At 34.1% G+C, this 13604-nt stretch overlaps 1 protein-coding gene and 1 non-coding gene across 2 annotated transcripts; one reads left to right on the forward strand and one right to left on the reverse strand.

The window, feature by feature from the left end:
* Nucleotides 1–5519: 5519 nt before the first annotated feature.
* Nucleotides 5520–5626, reverse strand: LOC113719802 (small nucleolar RNA R71). The gene has a single exon (XR_003455045.1). It is a non-coding gene; the product is annotated as a small nucleolar RNA R71 (small nucleolar RNA).
* A 199-nt stretch (nt 5627–5825) lies between these two features.
* Nucleotides 5826–7312, forward strand: LOC140021316 (uncharacterized). The gene is made up of 2 exons (XM_072072080.1): nt 5826–6718; nt 6832–7312. Exons 1-2 carry the CDS (start codon nt 5826–5828, stop codon nt 7310–7312), a joined length of 1374 nt encoding a protein of 457 aa, XP_071928181.1.
* Nucleotides 7313–13604: the final 6292 nt, after the last annotated feature.

A 13604-nucleotide genomic window follows, 5' to 3' on the forward strand; every position in this document is an offset into this window, starting at 1 on the left:
GAAATTGAAATAAATTTGTAGGTTAGAAATTTACCTCAATAGGTAGTCAAGAGTTGCTCAAGAAAATATCCAATAGTTGGTTTGACACTAGCAGAATCTCGACAGAGTCTCCTATTTCACCTTTGCTCAGAAGTAGAGACTCGTGCTGATAACGTGTTGTAAAACTAATAAAATAAATTACTATAATAAGGATTGAAATATTAGAGAAAGAATTAGAGGAATAGAGAATAATTTCTTCTTATTTTGAACTAATGAAAAGTCATCTCAAGAGGTACCAAAGTACCTCTATATATAGGTACTATAAAATTAAAGGTACATCAACTCTATTAAACACTCATTACTATAAGAACATGAATAGTCCTTGAAACGATTCTTCCAATACATGAATGGTTTTTGGATTGAAACCGTTCATTCATTGTAACCCTTTTATATAAAGTAGTAATGAATTATGAATTAATCCCCTTGAGATCAATGAATTATGAATTAGTTCTCTTGAAAATACAAATGGACATCCACACTTTTAATTATTTCATAACACCTTTCTTTTGTGAAATTTGATAGGCCAAAATGTTTGTACATGCCTCAAGACCATAAGCCAAAATGTTACCAAACTTGATAGGCTTAAAGGAATGGGAACCAATTTCAATCGATGGAAGGATAAAATGTTGTTCTTTCTCATCGCCCTCAAAGTGGCCTATGTGCTTGACGCAAATCTTCAACCAATTCCGGAACCAAAGGACGGTGATTCCGAGGAGTTAAAGGCACAAAGGCGTAAGCATGAAGATGACAAAGTATTGTGTTGAGGCCATATCATGGATACTTTCTCAAATAAGCTCTATGACATGTATACATCCGTCAAGTCGCCAAAGGAGATTTGGACCGCTTTGGAGTACAAGTATACTACTCAAAAGCAAGATACGGACAAATTTCTTATTAAAAAATATTTTGACTTTGTTATTACTGAAAGTTCTTTTCTTCTTGATCAAATGCATGATCTACAAGTTTTGGTTTCAAAACTTAAACATCTAGGTTTTGAGATTTTGAATCACTGCAAGTGGGGCAATTATATCAAAGTTGCCTCCTAGTTGGAATGATTATCAAAAGAAACTTTTACACACAACTGAATCATTCTCGGTGGACCAAATATTGAAGCATCTCTGTATAGAGGAAGATACTAGGATTCTCCAAAAGAAAGAAGCAATATCTGGTCCTAAGATAAACTATGTGGACAAGAGAAAGAATTACAATAATGGTCAAATGTCTAAGAAGAGAAAATCTTCTAGACAAAATGCTATAAGTGCAAGGGACAAGAAGGAGAATCGGATGTGTTACAACTGTGGCAAAAAGGAGCATTACAAGAAAGAGTGTGACCAAAATAAAAAACAAAAAAAGAATAATGCCCAGGCAAGCCTTGTTGACAACAGAGACATTGCATAGATTGTTACAATGGTGTCCAAGTAGAGAATATCTGTGATCTCCGAATTGAACGTAGTTTCATCTTTGTTAAATTCAAGTGATTGGTGGTATGACTTCGGTGCAACCATACATGTGTGCAATGATTAGTCCATGTTCAAGACCTATAAAGATACTCTCAAAGGACATGTAGTTGTAATGGGCAATTAGGACACCATCAAGGTGCTGGAAAAGGGGTTGTGGATTTACAATTCACTTCGGCTAGAAATTTGTACTCACTAATGTACTACATGTTTTGGACATGAGGAAGAATCTTGTATCAGCTGATAGGCTTAACAAAAGTGGTCTTAAAGTTGTACTTGAGTTTGACAAAATAATCTTGTCCAAAAGTGGTGATAACATTATTCATGTGATGGAATGTTTAAATTAAATATTAATAAAATTTCTATTTCTGCTCATATGGTTGATTCTTCTTATTCGTTATGACATGGTAGGTTAGAACATGTTAATAGTAAAACTTTACATTTTATATCCAAACATGGCCTAATTGCCTATAGTGATAAAGAAGAAAAGAAATGTGGAACTTGTGTTTAAGTAAAAATGATAAGGTTGCCTTTTCCTAAGGCTGAAAGAAATATAAAGTTGCTTGAACTTGTTCATTCTGGTGTATGTGATCTATATGGTTTTCTTACAAGAGATGGTAACAAATATTTTATTAATCACTTGTTGAAAATTAATTAAAAAAGAAAATCAAAATATTGAGAAGTGATAGAGGAGGTGAATATTTTCCTAGTGAATTCTCAATTTTTTGTGAACAAAATGATATTATACACCAAATAAGTGCACAATATACTCCACAACAAAATGGTTTGGTTGAAAGAAAAAAATAGAGTTTTGAAAAACATGGTTAATTCCATGTTGGTAAGTTCAAGATTGCCAAAGAATTTGTAGGGTGAAGCTTTATTGACTATATGTCATGTACATAATAGAATTCCTTCATTGAAAACAAAGGTCTCTCCATATGAGGTGGGGAGAGGGAGAAAACCAAATCTAAGTTACCTTAGAGTTTGGGGTTGCATTGCTTACTGTAGAGTCCCAGACAATAAAAGAAATAAATTGGGACCAAGGGCAATTAAAAGTGTGTTTCTAGGCTATATAGAAAACTCTAAAGCTTATATGCTATTTGACATTGATTCTAATATTATAGTTGAATCAAGAGATGAGAAATTTTTTGAGAATAAATTTCTCAAAGATTTAGAGCCTATTGTGGATCCTACTAATGGTTTAGAACCACTCCAAAATATTGGTTTTTTTTCAAGTAATAAGAAGAAGGAAAGTGACACTTCTATTGAACCTAGGAGAAGTCAAAGACCAAGGAAAGAAACGTACTATCCTCAGATTTCATATCTTCACAAGCTATTATTTTCTTAGTTGAAAGCAATAGGGAATCTCTATAAAATAAGATTCTGATCTTGTTGAATGTAGAAGATGATCCTAAAATATTTAGTGAAACTATATGATAAGAGTTTATTTTACGTATTTTTAAGTGCATTTTATTAGTTAATTTTGAGTTGATTATTTAGTTTTATAAATAAAATAAAGAGGTTTTTGGTAAAATTATATATTTTTGGTAAAAGTGGATAATATTGCATTTCTATTGATTTTAATGGTAAAAACTTCATTTTTATGCAGGAATGATGATTCAATCACCAAAGGATGTCAAATGAGGTAAAAAATAGAGATTTGGTGATGAATTCAAGTGGCAACAAGAAGAATGAAGTGAAAAACGTTCAAGTGAGGAAATGCAATACAAGTCAGTTTTGACACTCTTCAGTATTTTGACCATATCTGGAGCTACACTTATCGGATTGAGGTGATATTTATACCATTTTAAAGCTAAGAAAGAGACCTACAATTCGTATGAAGACATCGAAATCCATTTCTGCCATCTTCATGGGAAAAACGTTGGAATACAGAAGCTGCATTCTGTGGTCGGAAGTTAAAACAGAGGTTTGAACAGGTGACAGTATTTCGATCATATCTCAGGCTACAAAGCTCCGATTTGGATGATTCTTGAAGCATTGGAAAGCTAACTCAAAGGGCTACAACTTTTGTTTTTTGCACAAAAGCTAGTTTGGCCTTTATCATGGAGAAAATCGCAGTTGAAATAAGGCCAGAGTGAAAATGCGAGTAGACAAAACGCGAGTTTATGCCGCGTTTTGTGTAGGCGCGTTTTATAGCCGAAATTCTGCAATTTGACTCAGTCAATTCTCTTGTGTTCATACCACTTTCCAGCTATAAGATGCAAGGGAATTCGGTGCACATGCTTCTGCAATAAAAGAGAAGACCAAATGAGTGTGGACAAAAAGGAAACATCATATCTTTGACTTCTTTTTACAAAATCTGAGTGGAGGAAATTATGAAGTGAGAGGAATGGAATTTCTACCACCTTTTATGCAGAAACACAGGGGAGAAGCCTGGCATCACCATACGTAACTAGTTTTCCTTCTTGCAACAAGTTTTCTCTCTAGTTAAGAGTTCTTAGAGAAGCATTTGGTTTTTCACTTGTAACCATCTTGCACAAGAACATAGCAGGAATTGGAGAGCTTTACCTTCAATTGGCTAAGCTTTCTTTTACCTTTCTTATACTTGTACTTCATGATGTTTTGCATTAATAAACTTGTGAGTTTGATTGTTAAATCATTCATGAGTAGCTAATTTCCTTTATCTAGGGAGTAGATGAAGCTTATGGCCAAATGATATGAAGTGATTGTGATTTATGCTTGTTATGTCTTGTATTAACTTATCTACTTGTGTATGTTGGATTACTTGTTGTTGCTTGATCACCAATAGCAGGTTTATAGTTGTTTTTACTCATTGAGAAATGGTAAAAATAATGGAATGACATAAGTAGAGCTTGAGTAGTATATTCATGAGAATAGAAATACATTCAAGTGGATAAAATCTATATTTCAGGTATGCACAAAACAGATTTAGTATTTTCCAAGAGATTAGGAAAAACTAATCTGTTTTAACCCATTATTATCATGAAAATGTGATTTTGGTATTGTTGGAAATGAATCCTTGGTTAAACAAGAGCAGTAACAAGTGTTAAATTCATTCGTTTTAGATCTTTTGTGTTATATGTGGAATCTACATCCCTAGATCTTAATATTTAGTGAATTCTACTTCTATTGTGAAATTGCATTTATCTATTTAAGAATTTTTGTAGTTGAATTAAATTCTGAAGTTTCTGCTCAAATTAATTGTAAGTCTAAATAATAGAGTAAATTAGTATCTAATAATTGTTTTAATTGCTCCTCGTGGGATCGACCCGATACACATCTTGTACTACAATTGCGACCTGTATACTTGCAGTCCAACGGGTGTAAATTCGGAATTAAACTTGCATTGATAGTAAAAATCCCGTCAAGTTTTTGGCGCCGAGCTTAATCATCTTTATTAATTTAGACAGCTTTATTTTTTTTAGATTATATTTAATCTTATATTGTAATCAGTTTTTTTTACCATTGAAGTTGCATAATATCCCTTATTTCTGTTTGTAGTGTATGCACCGGGAGTCTCGAGAAGTCGCACCTTTCGATCCAGAAATTGAGAGGACACTACGTAGACAAAGGAGGCACACACAACAGCAGGAGGAGCAAGAGATTTGGCAACCGATAGAGGAAATTTTGATAGAACTACCATTTGAAGAAGAAATGGCTGAAAATGAAGCAAATAGGCGAGTTCTACGAGATTTTGCTCTACCGGGAACACAAGGATCTCAAACGAGCATAGCAAGGCCTACGGTAAATACTAACAACTTTGAGATTAAGCCATCACTTATCCAAATGGTTCAACAATCTCAATTTGGAGGTAATGCTGTAGAAGATCCTAACTCACACTTAGCTACATTCTTAGAAATATGTGATACAATTAAAATGAATGGAGTTAGTGATGATGCTATAAGGTTACGGTTGTTCCCATTTTCATTAAGAGATAAGGCAAAAATGTGGTTACACTCTCATGCTCCTAACACTTTTACCACATGGGATGATTTATCAAGGGCATTTTTTAATAAGTATTTTCCACCTGGTAAGACTGCTAAGCTAAGAATGGATATCACTGGTTTTAGTCAAATGGAAGGAGAATCATTATATGAAGCATGGGAAAGGTTTAGAGATTTGTTACGGAAATGTCCATACCATGGACTACCCGAATGGCTGATTATACAAACCTTTTATAATGGTTTATCTTTCTCCACTAAAACTATTATTGATGCAGCCGCAGGTGGAGCTTTAATGGGTAAATCACCCCAAGAAGCTCAAAATTTGATAGAATAAATGACCGCAAATAACTACCAATGGGCCAATGAAAGAGGTAATACGAGACGTCACGCAGGTATGATCGAAATGGACACTCTCAATATGTTGAGTGCCCAAATGAATAACGTGATGAAGTTATTGAGTAGACAAGGTGGAGTTAGCCCAAGTTCATCTAATGCTCACGTAGCTTGTTGTTCTTTCTGTGGAGGTGAACATGATATTAATGAGTGTGTTGATTCTGAGCAGGTACAATTTGTCAATAATTACAACCGAAATGCTCCAACTAATCCCTATTCGAATACTTACAATCCGGGGTGGAGAAATCATCCAAACTTTGGATGGAAAGATCAAGGCAATCAACAAAGGCCAACCAATCCGCCAGGATTTCAACCAAGGCAACCACAGGCTGAAACTAAACCAAGTTGGGAGATCGCGGTGGAAAAACTTGCTAAGGTGACTTCGGATAGATTCGAGAAAGTTGAGGGGCGGTTGGACCAATTAGCTGGGATGTACAGAAACTTGGAGGTTCAAATTGGTCAAATTGCCAAGGTGATCAACAATAGAAACCCTGGTGAATTACCAAGTAAAACCGAAGTGAATCCGAGAGAGCATGTCAATGCAATCATTCTTAGAAGCGGTAAAACGGTTGAGGGATTCGATTTTGAAAATTCAGGTGGTGAAAAAGACAAGAAGCAAGCAATTGAAGGGGAGCAAGAAAGTCAAAATGATCATGTTATCATTGATATTGATGCACTTCATCCCAAATTAAATTCTAATGTGATACCTTTTCCTCACAGGTTGAAGAAAGATGGACAGGATCGGGAGTTTGAAAAGTTCTTCAAAATGTTTAAACAATTGCACATTAACATTCCTTTCATTGATGCTATAACACAGATTCCCTCTTATGCACGTTTCTTGAAAGACATCATGTCAAAGAAGAGGAAAATTGTAGATAATGAGATGATAGCATTAACGGAAGAGTGTAGTGCATTGATTAAGAATAAACTCCCTCCTAAATTGAAAGATCCGAGAAGTTTTTCTATTCCTTGCACTATTGGTCAATTGCATTTTTCTAATGCTTTATGTGATTTAGGTGCAAGTGTGTCACTTATGCCGTTATCGGTTGCCCGGAGATTGGGACTTCAAGAGCTAAAAGCTACCATCGGTCAATCACACATCCCATGGGTATTTTGGAAAATGTGCTCATAAAGGTAAGACAATCTATAATACCTGTGGATTTTGTTGTCTTAGATATTGAAGAAGATGTGAGAATGCCAATTATTCTAGGACGACCGTTTTTAGCCACTGCACGAACTATAATTGATGTAGAAAAAGGTAAGCTTATATTACGGGTTAATGGTGAGGAATTGGAATTCAATTTGGATAATAAAGAAGGGAATATAGAGCCTACTGCTCTTGTTTCTAATATGCCATATGATGAAAAGGTTAACCAAGAAAGGACCGAAGAAGTTAAATTTATAAATGTCCTTGGTACTAACTTTCATGGTATAGGAACAAAGGAGGAGAAGATAAGGATGGAAGTTGGCTTAATAAATTCGCCATTCCATGAATGAAATGGTGAAAAGTTGAGCCAATTCAGAAAAGACAAGCAAAATCCACTCCAAGGTGAAGTTGAGCCTCTCTATGACAAGTCTAATATTCCTCCTTGACATTTGAGGAAATTGGACTATGAAGATCAATGCATGGTTCACCACATGGTGGATTGGCTCGGGAGTTTCGACCCATGGGGAGAAAATCTCTCTCTAAATGCTCTAAAGTGATTCAATTTTTTCAGTCGAGCCAACGACTATAAACAAAAGCGCTAATTGGGAGGCAACCCAATATTTAGGTTATATTTGTTAACTTGGTGTGATTTTATGGTTTGAATCAATGTTTTAGCTAAATTGTTGTTTTTGTAATGTAGGGTTGGCAATTGAAGGCAAGGATGACCAATTGAGTACAAAAAAGGTGAACTTTGATCAAACAACTCAACCCCTCGATTTGCGTTAAAGGTGTTTTTGATTCATTATAAAGGGGTAAAATGCATGTTTTTAATGTTTTACATTTGTTCCAGTCATTAAAATTGGCAAACAAATGATCTATGATGCATTTTGAGTCATTGGGGTACCTTTTGTAATTTTTCAAAAGTTGAAATTCTGCTAAAAATCGAAGCAGAAAACTCGTTTTCCAAGGAAACGCGACTATAAGTCGCGTTTCTCAGAATCGCGTTTTCAATTCTGCGCCTGCAGAACAGAAAACGCGCCTTTAAAACGTGACTTGAAGTCGCGTTTTGGAGGAAGTCGCGTTTTCTCGCCTGAGCAAAACTGGAAAACGCGACACAGATAAACGCGACTTTAAGTCGCGTTTTCATACGTAACCGCGTTTTCAATTCTGCGAGATTTGTGCAGAAAACGCGGATTTAAAAACGCGCGTTGAAGGCGCGTTTTTAGTCGCGTTTTCGGTTCATTTTTCTGCTTCAAAAACGCGATTTCCAGAACATTTCTTCACTTTTCCATTTTTCCAGCCGCGTTTTTCTTCTTCTCTTCTACCCAACTCACAAATCTTCATTTGTACTCCATAATCGTCTAAGCCGAATTGAAGATCATTTGGGCATTCATCCACCGCCCAATCGTGATGCAGAGGATGACGATGATGCCGAGGGGGATGACTGACTTGGCACACTGCAGAAGCTATCTTTAGTTGATGAACTTGCTTGCCTAATTATCTTAACTTGTGGAACTTAAGATGTTTAACTTCATTTTATTTTTCTGTTTTCTATGTGGTAGGTACTTGTATTTTGACAGTGGTTCGTGATTAGTGGCTGATAAGGATCTCAGCCATTGACTTGGGGAGTACTTCTTTCTTTTCTTTTCTTCTTTTGTTTCATTCTTCCCTACACATTGAGGACAATGTGTAATTTAAGTGTGGGGGGAGACATATGCATGATACTTGTGGTTTTAGTTGTGTTTGATATAATTCTTGTGCTTAAATGGTGTTTCTTGTGGTTGTTGGCAGGGAGTTTTAGTCCACTTTTAAGGGGAGACTCTGTCAAAATTTTTCCAAAACCTTATACATATATATGTTATTAACTATAACAAATAAATAAAATTTTGTCACTTATCCTTTTGAAATAAATATATGCGGTTTTGATACTTCTTTTCTCATGAAATTTGGAAATGATTTTTATGTGATTATAATTTTTACATCTATAGGAAAGTATATCTAGTAAAGTGGAGAAAATTATGCCTACATTTTGTATATTTGATGAAAATTCTTCTTTTTATCTAATTTTATAAGATAAGAAATTAATATGGTTAATAAGTGTCATACTCTTCTCATGATTACTCTTAGAGGGAATTTTATTATATATATATATATATTGAAAAAAAAAATAAAAAAAAAATAAAAAAAAATGGGTTATTCTACTCCAATGATTCTCATACCGAGTAATCGGGGGTTGGCATCTACAAATGTCGACATTCGCGTAAAAAGGTACTTGAATTAAGAGTATGCAAAGCAACTTGAGTATGTGAAATGTTGAGTAACCGGGGATCTGCATCTAAAAATGTTGATCTTCGCGTCAAAAGGCATTTTTCACAACTTAAGTAATATTTATCCCTTAAAATATATTAAAAAATAATAATAAAATAAATAAATAAAAAGTAAATTAAATCCCTCTTTAAGAAAAATAAGAAGTTGATCATGAGATTAGTTAGCATCTTTATTGACTATAGGAGTTGCTTGCTTGCGAAATTTGATAAAAATAAGAAGTTGAGTTAAATTGGTAAAATTATGGTATACTTGGCTCTTCTTTGCTTGATATTATGAGTACTTGAACTTAATGGAAAGATCACATAAGGGTTATTTACCTTGATTCAAGGAAATGGAGTTGAAATACTACATATGTTTATTTTCAATTTTTTTGGATCATTGATGGTTAGAATTTTATATTGCTTGAGGACAAGCAATGATTCAAGTGTGGGGGTATTTGATAAGAGTTTATTTTACGTATTTTTAAGTGCATTTTATTAGTTAATTTTGAGTTGATTATTTAGTTTTATAAATAAAATAAAGAGGTTTTTGGTAAAATTATATATTTTTGGTAAAAGTGGATAATATTGCATTTCTATTGATTTTAATGGTAAAAACTTCATTTTTATGCAGGAATGATGATTCAATCACCAAAGGATGTCAAATGAGGTAAAAAATAGAGATTTGGTGATGAATTCAAGTGGCAACAAGAAGAATGAAGTGAAAAACGTTCAAGTGAGGAAATGCAATACAAGTCAGTTTTGACACTCTTCAGTATTTTGACCATATCTGGAGCTACACTTATCGGATTGAGGTGATATTTATACCATTTTAAAGCTAAGAAAGAGACCTACAATTCGTATGAAGACATCGAAATCCATTTCTGCCATCTTCATGGGCAAAACGTTGGAATACAGAAGCTGCATTCTGTGGTCGGAAGTTAAAACAGAGGTTTGAACAGGTGACAGTATTTCGATCATATCTCAGGCTACAAAGCTCCGATTTGGATGATTCTTGAAGCATTGGAAAGCTAACTCAAAGGGCTACAACTTTTGTTTTTTGCACAAAAGCTAGTTTGGCCTTTATCATGGAGAAAATCGCAGTTGAAATAAGGCCAGAGTGAAAACGCGAGTAGACAAAACGCGAGTTTATGCCGCGTTTTGTGTAGGCGCGTTTTATAGCCGAAATTCTGCAATTTGACTCAGTCAATTCTCTTGTGTTCATACCACTTTCCAGCTATAAGATGCAAGGGAATTCGGTGCACATGCTTCTGCAATAAAAGAGAAGACCAAATGAGTGTGGACAAAAAGGAAACATCATATCTTTGACTTCTTTTTACAAAATCTGAGTGGAGGAAATTATGAAGTGAGAGGAATGGAATTTCTACCACCTTTTATGCAGAAACACAGGGGAGAAGCCTGGCATCACCATACGTAGCTAGTTTTCCTTCTTGCAACAAGTTTTCTCTCTAGTTAAGAGTTCTTAGAGAAGCATTTGGTTTTTCACTTGTAACCATCTTGTACAAGAACATAGCAGGAATTGGAGAGCTTTACCTTCAATTGGCTAAGCTTTCTTTTACCTTTCTTATACTTGTACTTCATGATGTTTTGCATTAATAAACTTGTGAGTTTGATTGTTAAATCATTCATGAGTAGCTAATTTCCTTTATCTAGGGAGTAGATGAAGCTTATGGCCAAATGATATGAAGTGATTGTGATTTATGCTTGTTATGTCTTGTATTAACTTATCTACTTGTGTATGTTGGATTACTTGTTGTTGCTTGATCACCAATAGCAGGTTTATAGTTGTTTTTACTCATTGAGAAATGGTAAAAATAATGGAATGACATAAGTAGAGCTTGAGTAGTATATTCATGAGAATAGAAATACATTCACTATGTCATCAAGAGATGCTTCTTTTTGGAGGGAAGCGTAAACGATGAAATGGACTCATTATTGTCTAACAATACTTGGGTTTTAGTTGATTTACCTCAAGGTTCAAAACCAATAGATTGTAAGTGGTATTTAGAAGAACATATGCCACGGATGGATCTTTAATAACCTTTAAAGTAAGGTTAGTAGCTAAAGGATTTAAATAAAAGGAAGAAATAGACTATTTTGATACATATGCACCAGTTGCAAGAATAACTTCTATTACAGTGTTATTGTCCCTAACTTCATTGTACAATTTGTCTGTACATCAAATGGATGTTAAAACAGCATTCTTAAATGTTAACTTGGATGAGGAGGCATATATGGAACAACTTAAATGGTTTGTTATGCTTGGAAATGAAAAAAGTATGCAAATTAGTTAAATCATTATATGGCTTGAATCAAGCACATTGCATGAGAAATCTGAATCTGTATTACTCTCTAGTGGATTTAGATACAATAATGCTAATAAGTGTATTTATACTAAATATACTTAAGAGTATTGTGTCGTCATTTGCCTCTATATAGATGACATGCTAATTGTTAGTAATGATATAAAAAGTGTAGAAAATACTAAGACGTATCCTTTTTCAAGGTTTAAAATGAAAGACCTTGGTGATGTGGATACTATCTTAGGTATCAAAGTTAGGAAACACACTAGGGATTATGCTTTGTGTCAATCTCACTATATTGACAAGATATTGAACAAGTTTCAACAACATCTTAAGGTCAAAGAAGTGAGTACTCTCTTTGATCCTAGCTTGAAACTTCATGAAAATTCTCGAAATTTGATTGCTCAACATGAATATGTTAGTGCAATTGGAAGTTTAATGTATGCAATGCATTGTACAATACCAGATATTTCATATGCAATTTGTAGACTTGCTAGGTACACTAAAAATCCTAGTATGGACCATTGGAAGTCCATGGTGAGGATTTTTGGTTACCTTAAAAGAACCAAGAGTCTAGGACTCTTTTATAATAAATTTTCAGCAGTACTTGAAGGTTACTCAGATGCTAGTTAGTTTATTAGTGTGAGTGACAAGAATTCCACAACCAGGTGAATATTCATATTGGGAGGTGGTACAATCTTATGGGTTTCTATGAAGCAAACCATGATTGCTCATTCTACCATGGAAACTGAAGTCATGGCTTTGGTTGCTACATGTAAAGAGGTGAAATAGCTTAGGGATTTGTTACTTGATATCAAGTTGTGGCCACGACCTATGCTTCCAATCTCTTATATTATGATAGTGAAGTAACTATGTCTAAAGCCTTAAATAAGGTATATAATGGTAAATTTAGACATATTAGTCTAAGACATGTGTATCTTAGACAAATGTTGAGAGATGGTGCTTTGGCAGTTGTACATTTAAGAACGTACAACAATTTAGTGAATCCGTTGACTAAGCCTTTACCAAGGGACTTAGTGAATACAATGTCATTAGGAATGGGGTTGAAGCCATTTGTCTAAAGTCACTTACAATGCAAACCCTACCTTTATTCTAGCACTACCACTAGATGAAAAGATTTAAAGGGTAATAACAAGTTGTTAAGTGATTGTGAACACTAGTACTTTGTATACAAAGTTACTCCACTAGTGTGTAAAATGGGAGGTTGAATATATGATCAATTATATTTTTAATGAAATGTAATTGCTTTCAAAGTGCTTTGTTACATAAAGTTTGAAAGTGATTTCACCTATATGATCATAGAAGTGGTTCCGCTTCTAGCAAAGGTATGACTTACTGTTGTAAATGATCATGAAACTAGGATAGAGCAAATGGTCGGTAATAGTGCTAAAATTGTGTGAACTGATCAAATGTTTAAATGACACGTGTGTGGTATTTCTTGGCTAATTTACAAATCTTGGTTTAATGTTTTATAAACACCCATAATTTGATTAGTTCAAAGTGATATACTAACACTAAAAGATAAGTTTAAATCTAATGATACTTATCTTTATGCATGGTGTTTTATGTGTGTTAGTTTGTTTATTTCATTCACAAACTAAGTAGGGGATTGTTGGAATAGTTTGTGAATTGAAATAGAAATAAAGCTTGTCAAATTCAAAATATTGGACAAAGGAAAAATGTTGATGACCATTATAGTGAGGAAACGGTTTTAGCATGTTTTTGTCCATTAAAGGAGACTAATTGCAATCTCTTGATGATCATTATAGTGAAGAAACGGTTTTGGCATTTTTTTCCCATTAAAGGAGACTAAAAAAGGCTCTTGATGATCATTGAAGTGAGGAAATTGTGACCCTTTAATTTTGATGTTTTTTGGGTTGTCTTTCCTATATAAATAACAAACTTTTAGTAAAATAAAAATTACTTAGCCATTTTGATCCTTTCTTAGAAAAGACTTTTGATTTTGCTATAAAAAATTATTCATTCTTGTT

The sequence above is a fragment of the Coffea arabica genome, chromosome 11e, assembly GCF_036785885.1.
Source record: "Coffea arabica cultivar ET-39 chromosome 11e, Coffea Arabica ET-39 HiFi, whole genome shotgun sequence".
In the NCBI taxonomy this organism is placed as follows: Eukaryota; Viridiplantae; Streptophyta; class Magnoliopsida; order Gentianales; family Rubiaceae; genus Coffea; species Coffea arabica.